Source organism: Malaclemys terrapin, chromosome 4 (assembly GCF_027887155.1).
Source record: "Malaclemys terrapin pileata isolate rMalTer1 chromosome 4, rMalTer1.hap1, whole genome shotgun sequence".
Classification (NCBI taxonomy): domain Eukaryota; kingdom Metazoa; phylum Chordata; order Testudines; family Emydidae; genus Malaclemys; species Malaclemys terrapin.
The window spans coordinates 90,100,673-90,126,213 of NC_071508.1; the positions used below are offsets into that span (position 1 = coordinate 90,100,673).

The window sequence follows — 25,541 nt, forward strand, 5'->3', positions numbered from 1 at the left end:
CGGGAGTGTAGGTGTCACCAGTGATGCAATACCCTCTGAAGGAAGGTGTAGTAGGATGGCTTTGCCCTCTTCCACACTGACAGACTGCAGCCACAGTGGGTAGACAGGGAGTGTACTCTACCCCTCCAAAAAAGGAGTTGATAAGCACCACCCTTCAGTATGCTCCTTCCAGTATTATCAGTAAAATAAGTATGCCTGTATGCACTTTGACACCTCTGTCTAGTACTTATAAACACATTCTTGTTATGTGTTGGGGGTTACACAAACATGGGTACTGTGTCCATTTGAACTGGACACAAACCAAAACCCTAGATCCAGATACCTCTGAACTTTAGATAAGTTCAGATCCAGATGTGAACTCTGCAGATAAGGCCCATCTCTAGTTTCTACTTATATTATGTTTGTGTATATTCATTGTAATGGACAAAGCACAATAAAATGGTGGAAAAATAATCTCTCTTCATTTCTTTTTAAGATTACGCAGGTACAGAGTTCTAGGGAGCAGCAACTCAGACTCAGACCTCATCTCTCGTCTGGCTCAAATCCTTCAGAATGGATCTCAAAAGCCAAGGAGCTCCACCCAGTGTAAGAGTCCAGGATCGCCACATAGCCCAAAAACGCCACCTAAAAGCCCTGTCATCCCTCGACGCAGCCCCAGTGCCTCCCCTAGGAGCTCTTCCTTACCCCGTACAGCCAGTTCTTCACCATCCCGGGCTGGACGGCCCCACCATGACCAGAAGAGTTCATCCCCACACCTTGGGAGGAGTAAATCGCCTCCTAGCCATTCAGGCTCCTCATCCTCTAGGAGGTCCTGCCAACAAGAGCACTTCTGCAGCAAACCAAGCAAGAATGGTCTAAAAGGATCCAACAGCTCCTGCCACCACTCCCCAAACACTAAAACCCCCACAGGAAAGAGCAAATCGGCTAGTAAACTTAGCAGATAGGAACTGAGCCTTGACAGGTGTAAAAGCCTTCTTGTAATTTGATGCATGTTGTGTCTGTGTACTGTGTATTTAAACAAACCCCCCCTCTCAAAAAAAAAAAAAATATCAGTGTTGAATCCTCACTTTCAAAAGAAAGTAAACATATGATAATTTATTTGACAAGTCCATAGTGTGTAAATGAGTGGCCAGGCATTGCCTAATGACAGGCAGCAAGCAGATCAGGGAGGGTGGTAGAGGCCAGAGAAGGACAGTCAAAGCTGTGTGGAACATTTGAAGTTAAAATTATCTCTAAAGTGAGTGTTTTAATAGGGTTTTTTATTTATTTATGGTTTTTATGTTGTATACTTAGGAGATTTGGCCTAATTATTTAAGGCCTTTCTCAAAGAATATGTAATAGAACCTGAAACATCCAGTTTTATTTCCACAATGACACCACCACCTCTGAGACAGGTACTGCTCAGGCATTTACTTGTAGAATTTTAAATAAGTACATTATTTGGAAGATGATATTTCTAATTTGTGAGTCTTTTCAGTGCCAGGCTGTGAACATCTCTTTCTGAGTCATTCAGTGTCCATCCCATCCACTGCCCCCCCCAATGGGCACAGATTCCTCTGTCTAAAAAAAATTACACACTTCACCTGTTCTGTACACTGATGACATTTTAAAAATAAGTTTTAACGTTTTCTGAGTTTTATAGTGATATTTTGCAGGGCATTTGTCTTTTGTTAGTATCCAAGAACCTTTAAACATCAGTCATGTTGCTTTTTTCCTTCTGGATCCATGGTTCTCCTCTCCAGGCCTGTATTATGTACATTCTAGAGACAGTGATTCCAATCTGAATTATGGGAGAAAGAAGGAAGAGTCTTCAGGCTAGAGGGTTGTTGCAGACTTACCATATACTGCTGTGTGTATTTGGTCAGAAGTATGTAAACCTATTTGTCTGAAAGTTTGTCTGAGTGCAAAAGAGAGCCTTTGTTACAACAATCATTAGCTATGGACCACTTAAACCCTTATTGACCTTATTCACAATGGTGCTGTCTTGACATTAAACCCAAGATGGCAAAGCTGAGAAGGAGTAGAGAGAACTACAAACTCAGATTCATTTTTTACCTTGGAATTTAGCTTAAGTCTAGAAGACGAACTGTATGTGTGTTCTCCGTGCTGAAAGTTGAGTGCAGAGCCTGTACACTTGCTAGGTTATAGACATGAGGAATAAAGGCCTTCATCCCCACTTCCTACAGAATCTGAATGAGAATATTTGGCAATATAACCAGAAAGAAAACAAATCTCAGACAACTTCCCTGTTGGGATTTTTGTCTTCCCTTTTGACCAAATTTCTCTTAGGGAAGCCAGACTCCTTCTCTGTGAATAAAGTCCATGGTGCCTATTTTCCCCAAACAATTTCCTTTAGTACTCACTTAATATGCTGTAGAGGATCATTGTAGGACACTTTAGGGGTACGGCAGCTTTTACTAATGTTCAGAAATGGACAGTGAATCAGAATAGTTTAAAACACGGGAGTACAAGTCTGAAAGGGATACATTAGCATCCCGAATGCTACCTGTCCCAGGGGTGCTGGATGTGTGGAAGCACTGTCAGTTACTGATCTGCTTGCTGTAGTCGTATGCCTTTCTAGCCAGCATCTGTGCTTTTTATTTAACCTCTGTTTGCTGCCAAACTCTAGTACCTTTGGATTGAAAAGGAAATATTTCCTCTCTGAGCTAACACATTTCTAATGCTGCATCACAGCTGCCCTGGAGCTGCACTGAATTTCACTTGTTCTGTCAGAGTGTGTTGGGATTTTCTTTTTCCTCCTGTGCATACTGTTTTCCATAAGTAATGTAGCACAGTGTAGAACCTTAGTTCAATTCAGGTTCAAGCACTGCAGTGGAATGCAATAGGTAGGGCATACCTGCTCTTTCTGAAGAAACTATACCATTGGAAAGGCTTATTCCTTTGTATTATATTGTATTATAGGTACTATACTAATGATTGCATGTCCTCATGGTAAATTATATAATATAAATATTTATAAATATATATATATACATATGCTTATATAAATTCACTTACTCTTTCTCATTCTCCATTTGTAATTTATGGACCACAGACGATGCAGTTCTTTTTCTGTTGCGTGTCTGAATACTCTTGGCGTTGCATCTCTCATTTCCTGAAAATAGTTTCCTGGCATCCACAAAGTCAAATAGCCTTCATGCCTCAGTACAGGGCTGAAGGGTTGGTGATGTGTCAGGAAGCCAGTGTTTTGTGTCTCAGCCTTTTCCTTTTATTTATATTTTTTGTGTGTTTGTCTGTTTGTCTGTTTGTGTGTGAAACAGGAGCACAGACTCAGAGGTACTGTATCTTTGATTATAAGATAGGATTTGTAATTACTGTTTTTTCATTTCACAATGTGCATTTTTAAGCTGCAACATTGCTCATGATACAATAGCAGTGACAGTTAATGAATACCTAATAGATGACTATGACAAAAAAAATCAAACCCTGTCTTTTCCTTTTTGATTTCCTTACCTGTCACCTTGCAGTATATACTAATGAGAGTTGGATCCCATTGTAGACATCTCTCCCCAAGGCTCTGCTGATACTGTCTCTTAAGGCAGTGTGGCAGCTTATGATAATTTTTCATTCCCAATTTTCTGAGGAGCATTCACTTTGGTCTTTGAATTAAGTCCTATATGAGTGAGGTGTTGGGAGTTTTGGCATTAACTTCAGTGGGGGCAGGTTTGGGCTCTGTGCCCTTCCCCTGAAATATTGAAAATAAGGTATTTACATTTTCTCCCTGGTATAGCAGGATCTGGAACCAGGTAATCACTGTTATTGTAAGAATAGTTGTTTTACAGGTGAGGGGAGACATAAAACTCAAGATATTTTCCTTCTCTCTGCCAGAGACTAAAATATATCCATATTTGTCAATATTACATACTAATGAATAAAACAGAGAACATTGAGCTTGTAGAAATATATTACTATTTGCACTTCTTGCCACTACAAAAAGAGGAACTACATCAGAATGGGGGAAAGCACAAAGCAGAGGATGGTGCTTTTGGCATTTTCAGTGCAATGATGGCAAAAGAACTTTATGTCCCTGGTGGTGGCTCACTGCAGATTTGGGTGACAAACACAGGTTTTGTAGCTGGTTAGAAAACTACTGAGTTATTAATAGAAGCAACTTTACATTTATGGATAGGTCAAGACTATAGCCTCTCTTGTACTTTTCTTCCTATTTTACTTTGTTGGTTATATAACGCCTGCCCTGTAAAGGTAACAAAATTGAGTGTTATGAACTAAACTATCAACAAATGTAGCTATATAGTAATCAAGCCCTGTTTAATTGCCGTCCTTGTAATGTTTCTAGAAGGGCCTCTGTAATCATCAGTGACCCTATAAAGAATAAATCCCAGCAATGTAAATATATAAATTATTATATATTTAATTCCAGTTGTTTAAAACACTAAAGGACAGTGGCTCCTGTGTAAAGTCTAAGTAACTGGCATTGTGCAGGGAAGCTCTGCCATGCTTAAAAAAGGGAGAATCTTCTCCACGGCCCAGAGAAGCTGCAGCCATTCTGCATAGTTTGCAGAAGCTTCCCCTTACACTAAGGTTAGTTCATGGACCCACTGGCTATACCCTCCTTCAATCCTAATCTCCATTTCTATAGAGAGAACTGCCATGCAGCCAAGACATACAGGGCTTTCAGATTCCTCCTGCACAGGGCCGGCTCTAACTTTTTTGCCGCCCCAAGCAGCAAAAGAAAGCGCCGCCCCGCCATAACCCCCCCCTCCCTCCCCGTGCTGCCCTGCCCCGCCGAAACACCCCGCCCCCCCACCAAGTGTCATGCCGCCGAAACTCCCCCCGCTGAGTGCCACGCTGCTGAAACCCCCCCCCCCACGCGGAGTGCCGCCGAACACCCCCTGTGGAGCGCCGCGTTGCCGAAACACCCCCCTACACACGCGGAGCGCTGCCGAAACCCCCGCCGAGCGCCGCGCCGCTGGAACCCCCTCCCCCCCACCGAGCGCCGCGCCGCACTGCCCCCCGCCACCCCAAGATTGGCCGCCTCTTATCAGGTGCCGCCCCAAGCACGTGCTTGGTTGGCTGGTGCCTGGAGCCGGCCCTGCTCCTGCACAGTTCCTCTTCAGTATCCTCCATGTGTTCTGAAACTGTGGCAGTTCCACTGCTTTCAGGGGTCTTTTGTGGCCAAGTGGGGGAAGTTGGGAAAGGGTCAGAATTTCCCCCTGCCTAAATGACTGCCAAGCCCTCCAGAGCATTTGTTCACAGCTGTCAGTATGGATCCCTTAATGTATTCAATGAAATAAAATCTAGCATTTGATATTTCACTTCTGAATAACAGATTTTTATGCTGCTATTTTGCAAGGTACAGTGAGCTTAGTTTGTAGCTTTTTAAAATGTATCTTGGTATTGGCAAAACCTTTTCATGGTACACTGACAGCTTATTTGATTAACTATAGGCAAAATCCTGTCCCTGACTTAATGAGTTATGCGACATGCCGGAGTTGGCAGAGAGAAGGATGCTAAGCATACATCTGCCACTAGAGCAGGGCAGGGTGGATCAGGGTGGGCATAGGTAACATGCTGGTAGGTGAACTGTGCTACTGCTCTGAAACAGGAGCCATACTTAGCCCCAGCTACCAGCATATATGTTAGCTGGCTGGGTGAGTGTGGTGGGGCAGGGTATTCCCTGTAGCCAGTAACCATATCCTCTCTGGGAACTACAAAGCAAAATCCTGTCTTGATGTTTGCATGGGTGAGAAACAAGCTCTCTATGCCCTCACCTCACAGAACATTCATGAAGCACAGGGCTATATCTTGTCCTATATGTTTAAAAGTGGGCTGATGGGCTTTTCATCTTTCAAGGCCTGAGTTCTGAGAGCTCCATTCCATGCACTGCTGGGGCATTTGTGATCATTAACTATAGCAACGGAAACACTGAATTTGGTCTTTAAGAGTAGTTCTGTTCACCTTCCATTTTTTGGATAAAAGTGTGTGGGAACTACCTTAGCTATTGCCTCCTCTTTGTTAGAATTCAGCTGCCAGAACTAGCTGAGGCCCACTGTATTTTCATTTAGTTTGACCTCCTCCTTGAACTCCCTGTACTTATCCCTGGCCTAATTGCCGCACCAGCCCCCTTCCAAATTACAGGCATAATCCTACAGTCCTAATTTGGGCAAAATGCCCATGCTCCCTATAATTGCAATAGCATTTGTGGCAGTGGCTGAACTGTAATGTGCTATAAAACCACATTCTTCTCTCCCTCCCTAAAGTAGAACTTAGGCAATGTCTGACTTATACTACAGTCTTCCTGTCTGCCAGCAAGCGCCCTTTTCCATAATGAATTGTACATCTTCCCCAGAACTCTAAAGGACATGAATGCTAGTAGCAACATCAGCATGAGAATGAAGAGCTGCCAGAGGGTAATTATTTCAATTTCTTAAAAGTGAGTTAGTGGCAAAGAACTGGTGCATGCCTCCCACTACTGTTTGATATAATATTTTTTTTCTTTTTGTTTCACCTAAAATATTTTTGCACATTTCATTTCAGTGACAAAATTAACCTTCCAAAAATGAATGGGAGGAATGAGTAGCAATCACAGTCCAATTGATTTCTAGTCACTCGGGTATAAAATAACAATTTGCTTTCTTATGGGCCTGATCCTGTGAAGTGCTGAATGCCAACACCTGTTGACTTCTGTTAGAGTTGAGGATACTCAGCAACTTGCAGGATTAGGCTCATAAAGTACACACTGTCATTCCAAATGTCTTTTGGTTCATCTATGCTTCCACTGTAACACAGTCAGGGGACCTGGTTACTATATTGATAAAAGCTGTAGTACTTAACTATGTCCCTGTGTTTAACTATTAAAGGCTATGGATGGCCCTGGCTGTTATTGGAGCTTTTAGTATAATGCCTAATCCTTTCAGGTGCAAATGCCTAGTATAATTTAGTATAATGCCTAATCTCTTTGGTGCAAATGCAAGGAAATTAGACAGTGAACAAATGAATCTTAAGGGATACTTACAAGTCACCACAATATACATAAACACCCAATCTATACTTTTCTAGCCTCCCACCTGAACTCCCCTTCCCCTGAAACACAAACACACAAATCTCTTTGGGGAAAAATAAATGAAATAAGGGGGAGCTTGGATTGTGTAATGACTCGTACAACCTGGGTTTCCCACAGCACGCTATCTAAAGCAGAGGAATTTGTATAATCACAATCACGGCAGGCTCTATAGTCTTATGCTTTAAATCATTTGTCTTTATTTTAATATTGAGTCAGATCTCCCTTTAAGACAAAAATATATAGAAGTTTATTATCTCTAGGTACTGTATGTTAACTTAGTGGCTACTCCATTCAAGTTTTAATTTATATTTTGATTTTCATTCCATTCATTGTCACCAATAGTGTCTCTTAAGAGTAACAATGACAAACACCTAGTACTTGCAATCTTTCCTGTATAGTATGTGCTGTTTTTTGTTAGCCAGTCACTTTCCAAGATGCTCAGCATGCATGCCAGATAATCGTGGGAATGACTTTCTCCCTTTGCAAAAGTTGTTCATGGAGGGGAAAATTATATTCAGAAATTAATATGTGGCTGATGCATAAAGCTAGCACAAGAGAGTGTTCTGAACTGTGAGGCTCAGATATTGACCTGAACGTTCTCCAAGATTCATGGTATCTGGACCCTTTGTTTTGGTTCAGGGTCCATCTCTCATTAGAGCTAGAGACTGTGCAGTGCAAACTTGAGCTTGAATATAACAAAGGCTTTAACTGAAATGCTGAAATAAAGAAACCCTGCTTATATACAAATGAGTATATGATGATTCAAATGTTTTGCTTCTTAGGTCTTCAGCAATATCCTTATCCAGTGCAAATGTTGGCTTATATGATCTATAAGTTTTACTGTCTACTACTTCCATTCCTCCTGCATATGGATAACTTAGATCTTGGGCTGGTCCAGCCATTTTCATGCAAGTGAAACTCTCATTGAAGTCAGTGGAGGTTTTTCCTGTGTATGGACTGAAGGAATGGGTTCACTGTGAGGATATTTACAGTTGCTGGTTATTTTATTTGGAAAATGAATGTGTTGTGGCCACCGTGCAGACCTATGCCCCCTCCTCATTTATTATAGCAACTGCTGTGACCAGGGGTGCAGAGCACATGGTCTCAAAAGCAATATCATAAACAGGCTGCCCATAAGAGGGATTGACCACCCACAACTCTCAAAAGGAATTTAACTACCTCCAATGGGAGTTGCAGGTGTTAGCCTCCTTTCAGGATCAGTTCATCTGTGAACAGGCCAGTGTATAGGGTGCTCTAACAGCAGGACAGTTTGCATCGTCCCCCAAAGATACAATGTGGATGGGCCTGGTCTTCCCATGTATGGAGAATGGGAGTCGTTTGGGGTTCTCATAAACCCCTATCTGCTGCATGGCAGAGCAAAGTCATGATAATTTGACACCGGGGAGGTCAGCCTTTTTTAAAAAAGCTGTTTCACACCCCCCGTGCCTCCACCTGCCTGACAGAATCCCAGCAGTAAGTTGCTTGGAAACCTTCTCTGCATTCATGCTACCTTCCCTGGCCAGAGAGCAAGGTTCCAAAGTCTTCCTCTGACTTCTGATTTCCCCCTTGAATTAGCCCAGACACAAGCTGTTATGCTGGCGCTGGCAGCAACTGATTTTCAACTGCTTTCCTACAAGTATCCAGTCCAATAAATTAAGGAAATCACCAGCAGGGCTTAGAGACAAGTAGTGAACTTCTGAATCTGTGAACCACTGGCTGCTAATCTAAAATCTTGGAGCAATACCACAAAGAAATGAAAATCTGTAAATGAACTAAAGATAGAATGTTCAGTGACTCCAATAAGAAGACATTTAACAACTCAAGATTAAAAATCTATGGTATAATTCATTTACATTTTCCCCAGAGTTTATTAGTTACCATAGTGAGAGGCAATTCTTGAGAGTCCTCCAGACTCTCTTGCCCTGTACTTATCCCCCCCCAATCCCCAATGAAATCTTGTAAGCCATTTTTTTTCTTTTTGCTCAGGCATCCAAGAACATAAGTTTTGGCAGAAGAGCTAATGCCCTTGTAACGGTCATTTGTATATAAAGGTGTAATTATTTTTTTCCCATTTGTACCATATCAAGGCTTTGTACAATGTTTTATGTTCTGTTTTCAAATTATTTTGTATTTTATTTTTATAAACTGGTTCTAAATAAAATATTCATTCAGCATGCAAAACTGCAATCCTTGACTGCCTATGAATGATGAGTTTACTGTTTATAAAGCTCCTAACATTATTTTTATAGCCTATTTCTTGACTGTTGTAACTCTGAACTTATAAATGGAGAGAAGCAGCACCAATTGTGTTATGACATACTTTTTTTGTTTCTTTTTGTTACATAGAAAGTACACAGTGGAAATTTGTTGGTACTAGAGCAAGCAACAGTGAGATGTTCATGTTGCAAACTGGAGTGCTCCTACTGATTCAGCAGCCTCATACCCTGTATTACAGTAAAAAGGGTAGATACTTTAGCTTTGCTCTATTTCTTGCCCCACGCCCTCCATCCAACCAAGCAATGATTCTGCTACAGATCAGGTTCAGTGTGGTAAAAATATGGCAGATTCCAAATACGACATTCTGAGGCCCAGTCTACACTAGGAAGTTAAGTTAGTATAACTACGTCATTCAGAGGTGTGAAAAATCCACACCCCTGGGCGACACAGTTAAACCGACCTAACCCCCCAGGGTAGATGGTGCTAGGTCGAGAGGAGAATTCTTCCGTTGACCTACCTACTGCCTCTTAGGGAAATAGATTACCTACGCCATCAGGAGAACCCCTCCCATCACTGTAGGTAATGTCTTCATTGAAGTGCTGCAGTGATGCAGCTGTGTCGCTGAAGCAGTTTATGTGTAGACACACTACTACTATAGTGTCTCTCAGTATGCCTCGGTCATCATGATCACATTGGAGGTACTTGTCCACCTACTGTTCCTAGAGTCTCAGGAATTCCACAGCACTTGACCTACAAACATTAGCTGTTTCTGAACTGAAAAATCCAATTGCTCATAGCAGGGACTTAAACTTCAGGGTGATAGAGGCCCAAGCTAGGCTCTACCAAGCAATGTTGCCACAGAGCAAATGCAGCAATTCAACAATTGGAGAAATGGCCTTGAAAGAATGTTAAACAGTTAAGAAGTGGCTTCTGTAGTCTGGACAAGTTGGCAGTCACTGCCCAGAATGATTAGGTGAGCTTTAGAGCACAACATTTCACTAATCTAACTGGAATGTCACAGAAGCATTAATGACTACTTGTCCTAAAAGAACAGAAGAGAGGCGAAGGCTGCTTTTCAGTTAAAGAAAATACAACTTGATGAAGCCCACATCTCAATGAGTGGAATCTGAATATGCAAACTCCCAGCATGTTAATATGTGCACATCAGGCAAACAGGAATCCTATGCTATTTCCAAGCAATAGGAAGCTTTTAATATCACAGGACTCAGAAACTAGTTTTGGACTGGGTCAGTTTAAGAAAACCTGGTAAGTGATTAGTAAAATAGTTGTACCTATCACCTGCAGCAACTGCTTTTGTGAAGTAAAACTTCTCAGAAGCCAGACTATTCTTTCATAGAAGGCACCTAGCCTGTATTAACCCCCATTGTAGATGTACTGTATGCTTGTGTTACAATATAATCTTGCATACTGTACACTGACTAGGGCAATGAGGAACACACACCAGCAATATTACTACTGCAGGTTTGCTTTTAATTAGGCAGCAGCTGCCAGATTAAAAAAAAATATATACAGGCACTGAAGTTAATATAAAGGAGAATAAAAGGGAATCTTTTCATCAGAAGTAAAGGGAAACTAATGAGTTGGAGAAAGTAACGCAATAGTTTCCAAAGGTGATGACAAAAGAACCCTACTTTTGCATTTGTGATTCTAGCATCTAATACTGATAGAACACCCCCAAGCTCCAAAGTCTAAACCTCTTCAACCATGGCGTCAGCAGGTAGCACATGTCTTTGTGCTGGTGTAGGGTAACAGTCCATCCTTGTCTCAACCTTTGGTTTCTTTCCTCCTGCTGTAGAAAGCGAAGTAACTGCCAACAGTAACTATTGTGGGGGATAGAGGGTTAGTTAAGTGCCCCCCCCCCATTCTGTATAATATTAGCTGGAAAAAATGTCCGTGGGAATATTTAATTTTGACACTGTATGCTCTTGCCAATTTTAAATTTTTCAGATGTTTCTTTTCAGTCATCTGGATAATGTGTTTGAGATTCATTCTTCAGCAATACTTGAGGAGCTGCCAGCTAAAATCACAGAGCTCTCAACATGATCAAGCCCTCTTCTATACAGCTAGTCCCAAATGCTGGTTGTGGGGACTCTGTACAGGCTATGCGACTGAGATTTTGCTCACCTTGAGGTAGCAGTTTCACAGGCTGTAATAAGGGGATGTTATTTTGGAGCCTGAGGAAAAATCCTTGCACCACTCCCAACTGCTGGAAGCTGTTGATATCATCTCAGCTTTATCATAGCTTAAAGCAAAGGGCTTCATCATTTCCTCAGGATTAACAGAAAGGTATCTCCTTAAAGTGCAGTACTACTGTCACAACTGATTGTAAAAATGATGTCTTCTTACTTAACAGAGCCACATGCTTTCTCCGCTGGCACTGAAAGGGGGAGCTGGACTCTGTGGGTATGTGTACAGAGCAGGCATATGTACAAGTCACCATTATTTAAGAAGAGCTGTTAAATAGCAATTCCCCTATTTTGATATTCAAACTAAATGCATTGTCATCTGTAGAAATTAATGCAAAAAGCAGACTTTTGTTCTTTCTATTCTTGGCTCTTATTTGCTCCTGGGCTGGCATTTAGGAATTGTTTTCTCCTCAAACTCTCCTTGCCCCCAAGATGTAGTATGGAACTATCTTTTTCTTCTATGTTTGTACAGTGCCTAGCACAATGTGGTCCTGATCCATGACTGGGGTTCCTAAGTGCTATGATATAAATAATGATAAGGAAATGGAAGATCTTCTACCACTACCACCCAAACAGAGGCCCAGCCAATGGAATTCTTTCAAGAGCCAGGAGAGAGCACTTGCTCTACCCCAGCCTAACCAAACCCTAACTATTATACTTTGAGTAGCAAGTCTACTGTCAGTTCTGGACAATATAGAACATGGGTTTCTTTTTTACCTCTTTCAAACAATGTGACATTTGTCCCCAGAAAGCATGCTGGCTCTGTTGAAGACAGAACCTGGTGCTAAGCTATACCAGCAAAGACTGTTCCATATTGAGAGCAGGCATCACTCACCAGAAATGAATTTTTTTTTGCTGTATTTCTCTTTTTAAATACTTATGTGACGAATAGACTCCACTTTCATTGCAGGTAAGCAAAATGCTTCTGCAGGGAAGGTGCATCTGAAGAGCTGGAAATGAACAGGGACCAGACAGATCAATGCTGGATGAAATCTGAGCAGCACATTCATGGATCAGCAGCTCTGTGGCCTAGTTCTATCCCATCTCCCCAAGAGGTAAAGTTGCCAAACCCTGGGGATACCTTGCACAGCCCAGATTTTTTTTAAAAGTCTTTTTTAAAATACAATAAAAATAGCAGATACTAAATAAAGTCAACTATTTTTGCAGTTGGGTTTAAAAAAAATACACAACTTGTGTAACTAACAGATTCTGCTTCGGTTATTCAATAACTGTAACATTACCTTTGCACCCCACTCCATCATGCCTTTTATGTTAAAAAAAAAAAATCACATTAACCCAAAGAGGATACAGACAAGAGTCTTAGTCAAAATAAATTTGATTTTTTTTTTGAAAGAAGACGGTGAAGAAAAACCGAAGAGAGACATTAACCAACTGCAACAGTTAGTGTTAACACATGGGAGATTGGTAGTTAGTGTCAAATACCACCTAATGTGAAACTTTCCCCACTGGGGAAAAAAGAGCAGGAGGCACGTCCAGTTTGCTCCATTATAGTCACAGGGTGGAGCAGCGCATACAACAGCACCTCTAACATCAGTCACTTTACACATATTCAAGTTTTACACATCTGCAAAACAGAAATAGTAGCAGCCATTTGGATGTTCTTTCTTAATGGTTCTCAGGGGTGGTCTAGGAAATTCCGAAGGGCCTGGTTCTTGAGACATAGAGCTGGAACTGCAGCTGCTGCTTCTGCTGCTGCTTCCAGCCACCTGTGCTCTGCCTCTGTCCTCAGCTGGGGAGACCTGGGGAGACCCAGGACTCAGGTACCCTGCTGTGGTCTGAGTAGAGGTGGTGGCATAGGTGGTTGGGCCAGTGTTGTTTTTCACATAAACATTTTTGATAGCCACCAGTGTGTGTGCCATAATACTGAGGCTGTTGCTGAGATCTTGCATGCCTTGCTGCAGCAGCCGAAGGTTGTGGTTGACACTGTCAAAGCCAGACTGGATCACCTGCATCTGGTTCTGCTGGATCTGCATTAGGTCCTCTTCAGTAATTTCATTTTGGTCTGTCTGAGACCGGCCTTTTGTTTTGGCTTTTACTTTCCCAGACAAGCCACCCCCAGCTGTTCCCAGAAAGGGCAGTTGCTCCTGGCTAGGTGGAACCACAGCCATGTCCTCAGAACTTTCTTCCGGCTCCACTACCTTCACTACTATTTCCTCTTTTAAATTCATCTTCTCAAGACAGGGTTGGTGGGATGGACCAGGATCATCTGTAAACCCTAAAAGGGCATGGAGGAGGGAAACAAACAAAACAAACAGGAGTCAACAGACTTCATTATCTCTGTGGTCAATCAAACTTCTGCCTGCCCAGTGAGCACTATTGGCATTTACGTGGTAGTTAATACTTCTGCTGTCAAGACCCTATAATGAAGACTTGTACTGTATTATCCCCTACACTTGTAGCATAGGTATCATCTCCTTTGATAGGGAAAAAAATTGAAACATGCTCACTGTAAATGACATAGCTCTGAGTGATGCAAATCTCAGATTGAAATCACTTACTTCCCAATAGATCAGCTAAAAGCATTTGCTACAGAAGAGATTAAGTTCATTCCAAACTCCTATTTTCCTCTCCCAGCTAAGCACAAGAAACCCAATATCTGCAAGGCAGAAACAAAGTGACATCCTATCTGAATTGCTCCTCCTTGCCTGAAGTAAGATTCACTGCACTAAAGCTCATACCTTGCAGACCCATGCACAACAGGGTGTAATTTTGGCTGCAGTTTACAAAGGCTGGAATTTGTATGGTGGAATGCAAGTGAGCGGAAGGAATGATCCAAATTTGCACATGTGCAGGTGGGTCTAATGCACCACATCCAAAATACGTCTGTTCACTTTTCACAATCTATCATGCAAAACCTGCCAACAGTTCAGCATCTATGTGACTTAGGTAAGAGGAGAAAACCACTATAAGCAGAAATTATTTTGAAAAAATGGGTTTGTTGTACAGTAGAGCATCCCTAACTTGCACACAACTGGGACCTCTAGCAAATCAGCAAGTAACTGAAGACTTTTTTTTTTTTTTAAATTGTTGAAGACAAGGATCTGCTTCTCAAATCATGCTGTGTTCTTTTCTTCTGACAACTATAATTACTTGTGACTTTATACTTTACACAGTCTACCCATAAGGCCAGATAGTGTTCAATGAGGTTTTTTCCCCCCTCTTTGAGGCACAGAATGAGAAGGTGAACTGATACTGCTTAAGACCCTGATCCTTACATTGCTTACCTTGACTATTAAGAGTAATCCCACTGAAATCAGTGGGACACCTTACAGGAATAAAGTTAAGCAGGTAAATAAGTATTTGCAAGTTCAGAGACTAACAATGCACTTTGCAGCTAGATGTGCTGAGGATGAGAGAAACAGATTTAACACAAATAAAAAAAAACCCATAATGTAAATTAATTCTTCACACAAACAAGATATACATCATGGCCCCTAAAACACTGGAAGAGGGGCGCCTCCCTGGAATAGCGACTGGCATAAGCAAGCACACAAACTTCAAGTTTAAGGCTGCCTGGGGTAAGTCCCTCTTACATCTGTGTCATTTGTACATTACACAACTGTCTCATGTGAGTAAACAGGAGTTGTGTGTGTGTGTGGTAGGGGGTGCTCAGTGCTGCTCTGGATCTGTCTCTTAGGGTGCACCCCAGGGACAGGTTGCAGACCAACATCTACCAGTACTTAAAGTGAGGGAAGGAGTCACACGGGGTCACCGACAGGGCAAAAAAAAAAAAAAAATCATCATTATGAATGAACCAGGTCACTGGGGGCTGGAAGGAAGCCGCGTTTTACCAAAGCTGCTGCTCCCAGCTAATGACAGGCGCCCCCTTTCAGCGCTGAACTGGGGGAAATAAGTACCCCCCCCCGCAAATGCGAAGCCCTCCCCTCCGGGCGCTGCACAGAGGCTGAGCTGGCCCCTCTGCGGGAGGGATGATCCGCTCTTCTGCTCAAGACAAGTGACCTGGAGGGGCTAATCCCCCGGCTCCATGGCAACGCTGACTCCCGCCGCGCCGGAGGCCCAGACCGGCGATGGGGGGCGGGGGGACCAGAAGGCGGGACCCGGCGGGGGGCGTGTGGGGCTGCGCTCCCCCCTCACCAGCCCCGGAGCTCACCGATATCCACCACGGAGGCTCCGGGCAGGTCCAGCGTGTCAATGCCGCCCACGATAGGCACGGCCTCGGCGGGGCCCAGCGCGGAGCCGTAGGCGCGGTGGTGGTCGGGCTGCGGGGCGGGCTGGGCCATCTCCTCCGTGCACAGCAGCAGGCCGAGCCCGCCGGGGTGGCCGGCGGGGCCGCAGCCCTGCGAGAGGCGGCAGAGCTTGCTGCGGTCGCGCCGCTTCAAGTCCCTCCAGCGCTTCTTGAGATCCTCCACGTCGCGGGGGCAGGCGGCCACCGGGTTCACCTTGTGCCGGATCAGCTCCCACACCCGCCGCTTCTGACCCGGGGAGGCGCGGCCCGGCCCCGCCGCGAACAGCAGCTGCTCGTGCTTCAGCACCTGCTCGATCAGCACCTCGGTCTCCGCCTCGTTGAAATTGGCCTTGCGCCGCTTGGGCGAGTCCTCGGCCATCATCCTCCCCGGCGGGCGGGGCCCGCGGGCCGCCGCGATCGGTGTGCGGCCGCCGCTAGGCCACAGCCCGGGCCCTGCTCGGGAGACCAACGCCGCGCACGAGAGCGGGGGACGCGCAAGCCCCCGGCGCAGGCGCCCCGCGCCCCGCTTGTTGACATGGGGAGAGGGCGGGAGTCGGTGTCCTGGCGGCCCCACCCCGCGCAGGGAGCCGGCGCGCGCCGCTCCCCAATGGGAATCCCCGCTGCGACCCGCGGCCGCCCCACCTGGCCCCCAGCACCACCGGCACAGAGCGTTCTAGCCCCGCCCCTTTCTGGCGTCACAAGCACACCCCACGGCGCAAATCTGATCCCAATCTCTTCCCCGCCCCCGGCCCAAGTAGGCTAGTGGCGGCGCCGTCCCCGCCCGCGTGGTACAGCATTCTAGCCCCGCCCACAGCTGGTGTGCCCCGCGCTCGGGGGCAGGCGGGGTCTGCCCCCACCCCCAGCTGCAGCCGCTCTTGTCCGCGCGCCGCGACGTGCGTTGTGCGCCTGCTCGGCGGGCGGCCGGGGCCGGGGATGGCGGCTGTTTTGGAGCTGCTGCTGCGGGAGGAGGTGGCGCCCGGTGCCGTGGTGCGGTGGCTCAACCACGGCCCCAGCCACCGCCCAGCCGAGGTAACGCGCAGCCCGGCAGCGCTGTGTGACGCCGCTCCGCCCTCAGCCCGGCAGCGAGGGGCCTGGGCCTGCTGCAGCCCCGACTCCCCGGCCCGGGCGGGCCAGGAGTCCTTGTGGCGTGGGGGGCTGGAGACTGGCGTCTTGGGCTGCAGCCGGGGTGGCCTCTGGGCCACACGCCCAGCCCGCCGGGCGCCGCTCGCCTGAGCACGGAGCTCTGCTCCCGGGGGCTGCAGGGCTCCCTGCGCACTCGGGCCCCGGGTCCGGGCGCAGCGTCACTGGAGGGGCATCCTGTGCAGGGGAGGGAACCTCGTGTCCTACTCAGCACTGATCTGAGGGCAGCCCGGGCAGCCGAGGGGGCCAAGGCAGGGACCGGGGCTCTCCACGGCGCAGGGCAACTCATGAAGTTGGCACCCTGTGTGCTGGGCCCTGGCGGTGGTGAGTGCTTACAGCGGGCAGGAGGAAAATAATACGGGAGGAGCAGCGGCGCTGGTAAAGAAGTGCCTGGGGTGTGTCCCTCCTCAGCAGCCCAGCCCCACTAATGCCTATATAAATAAAGTGCCAGGTGGGTGTGATCCTCTGCGCCCTCCCCACCCCCCGCTTTCAGCACTGCCCGTAGTTTCTATGAGCGGTGTTAAGAGAAGGGTAGCTAAAGTTACGTTTTACATTAATTAGATACAGCTTTTTGTTTCTGGCCGTTTGCCAGCCCTGGTGTGACCCACAAAACGGCTTGGTTATTATTTTGGTCTGTAGCCGCTGAGGCAGGCTTGGCCGAGTGAGAGCTGAGCAGGGAGTCTAGATAAAATCAGCTACAGATCCAAGTGTATGTACAGAATACTCACACAATTCTCTTGTATTCCTGAAATATGGCCATGCCTGTAGTTTGTGAGCTCCATCTGCTGGTTTTGCAGCAAGCTGTTATCAAACGCTATTTTAAAGGCACATTCTATTAACATATTCTTATCAAGCTGATAAGCTATGTGAGATCTAGCCTGGTTATTACTTGAATAGGAGATTTCCAAAGATATCCAGGTTGCTGCAGGAAGAGAGTGGCAATTTAATAGATGGCACGGATCCCTCTGAGTTAGTGCTGACTAATTACTCTAGTGGAGTGCTTGGGTACTGTGCTGCTGTCAGTACTGTCTGTTGCATGAGATGTAAAACGCTTCATTAAAATCCCTTGGCATTTTTCATAAGTTCGAGGTGGTAAACACTATCTTTATCAAAGGCCACCTCAGGTAATTACACTATTTATCTTAGCTTCCTTTCTAAAACTGTTGTATAGCATTGCTGCTGAGCAGGTGCCACTTTCTAATGCCACAGTTACTGTGAATCAAGGAGTAGCTGAATTGATAATAATTGTTAAATACATTTACCTTTGTGATGTGTTTAGAATCTTTTTGGGAAGAAAAATGCTGTATAAATGTAGTTTAATTATGTGATTGTAAATAAAAGGTACCACCATGGGAGAAAAAATCTATATCCTGTGGAAAAGAAGTCAAATCAAAAGACACTAACTGCAGTTTTGAAACAAAAATTAAAAAAGCAAAGGGAAAGAGATAAAAATTGAGATATATTGTGAAGTCATTGTCGGTGCAGCTTTGCCAGCTAGAAGAATATTGCTTAAAAGGGAGATTAGAGGTCTAGTGAGAGCGCACTGGACTGGGAATCAGGAGACCTGGATTCTATTCCTGGCTCTCCCCTGCCTTTCTGTGTCTCCTTGTATGTGTAGAGTGCCTAGCAGTGAGTCTTGGTTGGGGCCTCTCGGTTCTATTGTAATACAAATAATAAATAAACGGTTGTGAGTGATTGTGTTTTTGGGATTGTATTTGAAAACAGGCTTTGCACTTTATAGCATTTTCTGCTTAAGGACTTCAGTGTGCTTTACAAATATTAACTAACCCTCACAGCTGTCTCACTCATTAAGACACTCTCCCTATGAGGTAGACAAGTAATATTCGCATATTCTTAGATGTTAAAGCCAGAAGAGAGTATTCAATCATTTCGTCTGATCTCCTGTATAACACAGACCTTAGAATTTCATCTAGTTACTTTTGCATTGTGAGTCCATTTTACAGGTGGGAAACCTGATGGTCTGACAGGGTAACTGTCTTGGTGAAGGGTGCAGTCCTAGGATACATCAGGTGTGGTATTTCTAGTAGAGATAGGGAAGTGTTAGTATCCTTATACAAGGCACTGGTGACAGCTCATCTGGAATACTGTGTGCAATTCTAGTCTTCCATATTTAAGAAAGATGAATTCGAACAAGTGCAGAGGAGGGGTACTAGGATGATCAGAGGAAGGGAAAACCTACCTTACAAGAAGAGACTCGAGGAGTTTTGCTTGTTTAGCCTAACCAAATGAAGGCTGAGAGGAGATATGATTGCTCTCTATCCATACATCAGAGGGATAAATACCAGGGAGGGTGAGGAGTTAAGTGTCAATGTTGACCCAAGAACAAATGGGTATAAACTGGCCATCAACAAGTTTAGGCTTGAAATTAGATGAAGCACAGGTGCGGACTTTGTGATTTCCCTGGGGAGTGCTCGACACCCCTCTACCCCCCGCTCTGCCTCAGACCCCATCCCCACTTCACCCCATGCCCCTACCCTGCCTGTTCCAACCCACCTCTGCTTCTCCACCCCCCAGCGCCTCTTCCATGGTGCTGAACAGCTGATCACCAGCGGGCGAGAGGCGCTGTGGAGGAGGGGGACGAGCTGATCAGCACAGCTGCCAGTGGATGTTGAGCACTTGCTATTTTTTTCTGTGGATGCTCCAGCCCCAGAGCACGAAATCAAGTGAAGGAGGAGTGAAGTTGTGAAGCGGCCTTCTGGGGGGGAGGTGTGTGTGCATCCGTGCGAGAGAGAGAGAGAGAACCTAACTGGCTTCAAGACTGAGCATAAGTTTATGGCGGACGAGATGGTATGATGAGACTGCCTACAATGACACGTGGCCCATCTGCGACTGCTAGTAACATATCCCTGTTGTCCAGAGATGGGACACTAGATGGGTAGGACTCTCAGTTGCTACAGAGAATTCTTTTGCAAGTGTCCGGCTGGCAGGTCTTGCTGATATGCTCAGGGTTCAACTGACGGCCATATTTGGAGTCGGGAAGGAATTTTTCCCTAGCTCAGATTGACAGAGACCCTGATAGGTTTTTGCCTTCCTCTGCAGCATGAGGCACGGTCACTTGCTGGTTTGAACTAGAGCAAATGGTGGATTCTCTGTAACTTGAAGTCTTTAAATGATTACTTGAGAACATCAGTAACTAAGCCAGAGGTTATGGATCTATTACGGGAGTGGGTGGTGAGGTTCAGCGTCTTATGGTGTGCGGAAGGTCAGACTAGATGATCGCGATGGATGCTTCAGGCCTTAATATCTAAGTCTAAGGGCATTTAGCAAGTCTGCATCAGAGCTGATAAAATCCAGGTCTGTTGACTGTCAGTTTTGTGCTCTAATTAGTAGAGACATTTTTGGAAAACAATGAACAGTGGAAAAGCAGAGAGAGATTTTACAGATTTTTCTTACTTGAGCAGGAAACTGAAATTCATTTGCATTTTCAGCCAAATCTCCCAGCATGTGCTTCTTGAAGGGTATATATATGAAGCAAAGGAAGATACCTCCTCTCTTAAGAAAAAGCTCCATAAAAATAAAGTACTTGCTGTCTTCTGAAATTCCTGCTTTCCATTTCACCAAGGTCTCACTTAGGGAAATAAAGCTTTTCCTCTTTGGATAGGGCCTAAGAGAGAAGAGCACAAGTATGACAATGTGGCTGCCAGGTCTCAGTACAAAAAAGAATTAGTATCCAAGAGAATTCTTCTGGCAGTGTGTCTAACTTTGCCTAGTTCTGTTGTGAGGAAAATAGAAATGTGATGCACTGAAAGAGCAGAGTGCCTTTTTTTACACTGCATACAAGGTTTTAGAGTATTATAATAATTTTTAAAAGCCGATGGTAGAATTCTCAGATAATTTACAGATGTTACCCTTTTAAGGATTATGTTCCCATGAAGATTTAAAATATATTAATGTTGCATTTTTATTTAGCTTTCTTGAATATTAGTTTTGTGCATCATAAAAGTTGCAGCATACTATATTTGGAGCTCTGTGATCTCACAAGTGAATAATATGACTTCATTAATATGTAGTAAGAGCTTTTCTCTTCTGTTGTGTCCTGCACGTGAGGATATCAAAGCATTATACAAACAATCATTTATTTTTGGAGCACCCTCTGAGGAAGTAGATGGTATTAGTAGGGAACTGGAGCCACAGAGAAGCTACAGGTTTAATAAATTGTCCACTAATTTTGTTTGCCTCAATTTTTGGCACCCTACTTGAAACATTTTAAAGGGGTCTGATTTTGAGGTTCGGATCACCCACAGCTCTTAATGACTAGGTGCAGTGGTGGGTGCTAAGCATTTTTGTCAGACCCCAATTGTTTCCAGCTGGGCAGCCAAAATTAGTGGCTGCTTTTGAAAATTTGGGCCTGAGGAATCATTGTAAGACTTGGGAATTCTGTAGAACCAAGAACTCCTGAATCTGTTCCTTGCTGTAACTACAGGAGACTCCCTCAACTTAAAAGTGTTAGAAAAAATCCATGATGAGGATGAATTTGTGCCCAGTATATGAGAGAAAGAAACAAATTGGAGTAAGTCCATGGGTATCTTTATTAATGTTTTGTTCTCTTTCCTTGCAGGAGAACCATGTCCATGACAAGCTGGTACCTCATAGTTTGCTTCAGAAAGACTTTGTGCCTTTCCTGTTGAATTTTTTAAGGGAACAGACTAGTCAGATCTTGACCAATGGGCCCTCTACCCCTGCTAAAACCCCAAATTCTAAGGTCCTCAGGAGCTCAGCTAGCCATGAGAGTCAAAAGACAGGGTCAGAAAGAAGGGCAGGCAACTCAGCAGGGTCATGCAGCAGCCGAATGCAGCTCTTTTCCCAGAGGACCCCTGCTAGCTCCTGTACCCCAGGTGCTAGTTTTCCCTCCTCTTCTGCATCAAGTGGCTCTTCTGCCTTTACTGGGTCAAGCTTGTCTGGCCTCGGCAGTGATTTCCCCAGCACCAGCCCAAGCTTTGGTTGCAGCCCTGTGTTCAACCACAGCGAGAAACGTTCATCTCAGAAGGCCAATTTGGGCAGCTTCCTTATGCCCACACCAGATGTCCAGCCAGTGAGGCGAGGAAGAAGAAAAGGCTACAATTCTGCCAATGCCGCTGGCCGGCAAGTAGCTCGGGACATAGGGCGAAGCCTCACTGAAGAGGAGGATGGGAAGGGTGACAGCACATCGTTGAGTGGCGGGAGGAGGAAACGGAGTGAGGTGGGTCCTACCTCAGCCAATTCCCCACCTGATCAGCTGAACCTCAACAACTTGGAGGAGTTCCCACCCATGAGTGCTGCTTCTGGCTTGACAAAGTAAGAGCAAGTCTTCCTTGTTGCACTCTTATTTTTCTGATCGTGCTGGCAGCATTGAGTACTGCAGGTTATTTATTGGAAGCAGCTGACATTGTTATCTCACAGGTAATAATATACAGGTGATCTTATACTGTCTTAGTTATGAACGTTTTGTAATAGATTGCAGGTTGGGGGCTGTTGCTATGCTGTGCAGCCCATGTTTCTCAACTCACCATGCTTCCCCCTCCCCAGTATCCTTCTGAGGCCCCTCTAGGACAGGGGTCGGCAACCTTTCAGAAGTGGTGGGCCGAGTCTTCATTTCTTCACTCTAATTTAAGGTTTCATGTGCCAGTCATACATTTTAACATTTCTAGAAGGTCTCTTTCTATAAGTCTATAGCATATAACTAAACTATTGTTGTATGTAAAGTAAATAAGGTTTTTAAAATATTTAAGAAGCTTCATTTAAAATTAAATTAAAATGCAGAGCCCCCTGGACCGGTGGCCAGGACATAGGCAGTGTGAGTGCCACTGAAAATCAGCTCGCGTGCTGCCTTTGGCATGCGTGCCATAGGTTGCCTACCCCTGCTCTAGGGGCTCATCTTCATTAGGAAATCTTACCATTAAACACAGTTGTGAAGAGTTGAGACAGTGGTGATGTGATGCTGAGCACACCTTTGTCTTTGTTTGCCATGACCAGTGAGTCACAGTCAGTCAGCATTATCTTGACTCTTTACAGTTGTATTTAAACATGATAGGGCTTATCCTCAATATGAAATCCTAGGTGGCTCCTCTACTTTGCTGCAGCTGTCTGGAACAGCTGCTGGGATGGCAAACAGGCATTCTGAGACCTCTGGTGGCAACAGCATTGGCAGGTGAGGCATCATATGTCTCTGGCTCTGTGGTGGCGGTGAGAGGGAAGTGGGTTCCCTGTGGTAATGGGCTGGGTGGATGGTTGGCATGTGGGTTCTGTTTGTTTCTTGAAGTGCATGAGTTTCCTCTGATTGCTAATGATCTCTTGTAGCTGGGCTGGCTAGGGGCACAGCTCTTCCTGGTGATACAAGCTGTTGGTCCTTTTTTCTCTCTCTCTCTCTCTCTCTCTCTCTCTCTCTCTCTCTCTTTAATGAAAGCTAAGATTCACTGCTAGATCTCAATAAAGGAGAAATCAGGCCCCTTTAAGGTCTCTCATGTTTGCCACCTAAAATCACTTTTGAAAATTTAGGTCATGGCTATCTGTAAGAATCTGAAGGATGTGTGATTCTGAAAGGCCTCTTCAGATCAAGGCAGGAGCTTCTCCGGCTGGACTTAGCTGAATGTAATGTAGGTCTGCCCCACTAATCTTAGCCACCTTAACTCTCCTTCCCTTTAGTAGACCTCAAAGTTCATAGGTTCAGAATTCCGAATAGTTGCTACAGTAGCTGATACTCAGCTCTCCATACCACAATGTAGGCTACCAGAGTTTTCTTCCTGTGAGTCAGTGGTCTCTTTCTCCATGAGGGGTGGAGTACCCCCTCTCTTTCCAGGAGATATAGTTACAATTGAATCTGTACTTAGCAATTCCTGTTAGGCCTGGTCCATCTACACTGAGGTAATATCTCTACACACAGACACACACCAATTAACCACCTTGCAGGGAGAGTTAAGCTTCTGCTGCCTGGTCTGTGCAGTTCTAAAGTCAGTTAATTGAAGTGATTTTAGAGCTGGTTAGAACTTTTAGTTCTCCTGAGAAATAGGGTTCCACATGGAGGGTGGGGATTTAAAGATGGAAAATCCTTATGATGCTCTGTGAGATGGTTTTGGCCTGCAGGATATGATGCATTTCCATCACAAGCAGTAAGTTTCAAGCTGTGCAGAGTGTGACTGATGTGAAAAGTTTGAGGAGACCAGTCAAATATAAGTCTGGAAGTAACAGTATAAGTAGTCTTTTGAGGTCCCTAGCAGCTAACATTGTAGTAGGCAGCAGATTCATTGGGAAAAAAGATGTCAGTTGTAGAACACTGATTTTATCATAATTTCTACATTTTATTTAAAATGACATATTCGTGTTCTATGGAGCCTTTTCCCCAAGAATCTCACAGCACTTTACAAATCTTATGCCTCACATCACAGAGGTGAAGAGAGATTAGGATTTGTCCAGGTTACAAAGCAGGTTGGTGACAGAGGCAAAAATAGAAATCTGGGAGTCCTGACTTCTACTGACCCTCTTTGGCTACTATGTCATGCTTTCATGAACATTTTGGGACTATATGATGACTATATGATGAACTGATGGGCAGCCAAAACTTGGTATATCCTAGGTTAACAGTCTTACAATGTTGCTAGATAAGTTGAGTAGTATCTATTTTTCATCCATTTTCCCCCATGGTGATCATAGTTACTTTTAAGTCACAGCAGTGTAGTAGTAGGAAATACGCTGTACTTCATCAGGATCATTGAAGTCTATATTTGTAGGATGTACCCACTCTTTGTCTACTGACTGGGGTAAAATCAGCCACCCTGCCAGATGCAATTACGGTTGCACTGTATCTTGATTCTGTCCTTCCTTATCAATTTTACACTGGCATCAAAATCCTCTGAATGAGTTTGATGGATTTGACTATTTTCTCTCTTGATCAGTTTATGCTTCATTTAAGTGGAAGCCTCTCTTAAATTGTTGCAGCAAAAGCAAGCCATCAAGACGAATCAACCCAACTCCAGTGAGTGCTGAGCGCTCCCACTCAAAACCTAAGATGTGTTTCACTTCCACGCCAGTCAGCCAGTCTCCAGCTGCTCGGTTTCCATCTGGGACCAGTCTTGAGACCTTTGCTGCCATCCAGGAAGGGAACGTTACCTCCATAACTGGGAGCAGCCTTCAAGAGGAGAGGGAGATGCTGAAGAAAGAACGGTACAGTATGAACAGGGGTGGGGACATGTCTGCAGGGGTTCATACATCTCCCTTTATTAGGACATTGCCAATAAGAAGCTGTAAATTAACAGAAAATATCCAGACCAGATACTAGTTGTTTAATCAAAAATTGACCTAAAAGTAGATGAGATGAAAATGAACGTGGTATCAGACTAACAAGTTTTCAAATTCAGCCTTCACTCTGCAGAGTAGAAGCACACCTTTAAGTGAAAAGTAACTCTGGCATCATATTGGTCGTGAATTTATTGTATTTCAGTTACTCCTTATTGCATTAATGTAAAGTTCTGTTGGTCAGACTGCACCCTCAAGCATACTTATGTAACACCATTGTCTTCAGATGATGCTCTGTTTTACCTATGCAAATCTACTGAAAGCTAGTAGGGTGCGCAGAGGTGTAATGCAGTGCCTATCACCCCATTTTAGGAAAGGGAAAGCTATAGGACAGAGAGGTTGAGTGACTTGCCTAGGGTCACACTCTGAGCCACAGCAGATTTAGAGTTCGAACCCAGTTCTCTTGAATTCCAGTTCTGTGCCTTAACCACAAGAC

At 44.7% G+C, this 25,541-nt stretch overlaps 3 protein-coding genes across 7 annotated transcripts in view; 2 read left to right on the top strand and 1 right to left on the bottom strand.

The window, feature by feature from the left end:
• Window positions 1–4,731, top strand: part of TTBK2 (tau tubulin kinase 2) — a 230,002-nt gene extending 225,271 nt beyond the window's left edge. For both annotated transcript variants that reach the window (XM_054028672.1, XM_054028673.1), the window contains one exon: window positions 476–4,731. In XM_054028672.1, the coding sequence (XP_053884647.1) occupies window positions 476–944 (469 nt within the window). In that variant the 3' untranslated portion in view covers window positions 945–4,731. The remainder of the gene's footprint in view (window positions 1–475) is intronic.
• A 6,001-nt stretch (window positions 4,732–10,732) lies between these two features.
• LOC128836250 (uncharacterized) lies at window positions 10,733–16,284 on the bottom strand. Its single transcript, XM_054026342.1, has 2 exons — window positions 15,602–16,284; window positions 10,733–13,705 (listed from the first exon to the last, which is right to left on the bottom strand). Exons 1-2 carry the CDS (start codon window positions 16,056–16,058, stop codon window positions 13,047–13,049), a joined length of 1,116 nt encoding a protein of 371 aa, XP_053882317.1. The 5' UTR covers window positions 16,059–16,284; the 3' UTR covers window positions 10,733–13,046.
• Window positions 16,285–16,541: 257 nt separating this feature from the next.
• CDAN1 (codanin 1) overlaps window positions 16,542–25,541 on the top strand; it is a 42,176-nt gene continuing 33,176 nt past the window's right edge. For 3 of the 4 annotated variants that reach the window (XM_054026337.1, XM_054026340.1, XM_054026339.1), the window contains exons 1-3: window positions 16,542–16,705; window positions 21,396–22,111; window positions 24,749–24,973. In XM_054026337.1, coding sequence (XP_053882312.1) covers window positions 16,610–16,705; window positions 21,396–22,111; window positions 24,749–24,973 — 1,037 coding nt within the window. In that variant the 5' untranslated portion in view covers window positions 16,542–16,609. Of the gene's footprint in view, window positions 16,706–21,296; window positions 22,112–24,748; window positions 24,974–25,541 lie in introns of those variants that run through there. The other variant, XM_054026338.1, reaches the window with a different exon arrangement.

Coding starts and splice junctions, on each gene's coding strand:
- LOC128836250 (XM_054026342.1), bottom strand. CDS start 16,058: ATGATGGCCGAGGACTCGCCCAAGCGGCGCAAGGCCAATTTCAACGAG. Junction 13,706..15,601: donor AGCCTCCGTGGTGGATATCG/GTGAGCTCCGGG, acceptor ATGCCCTTTTAG/GGTTTACAGATGATCCTGGT.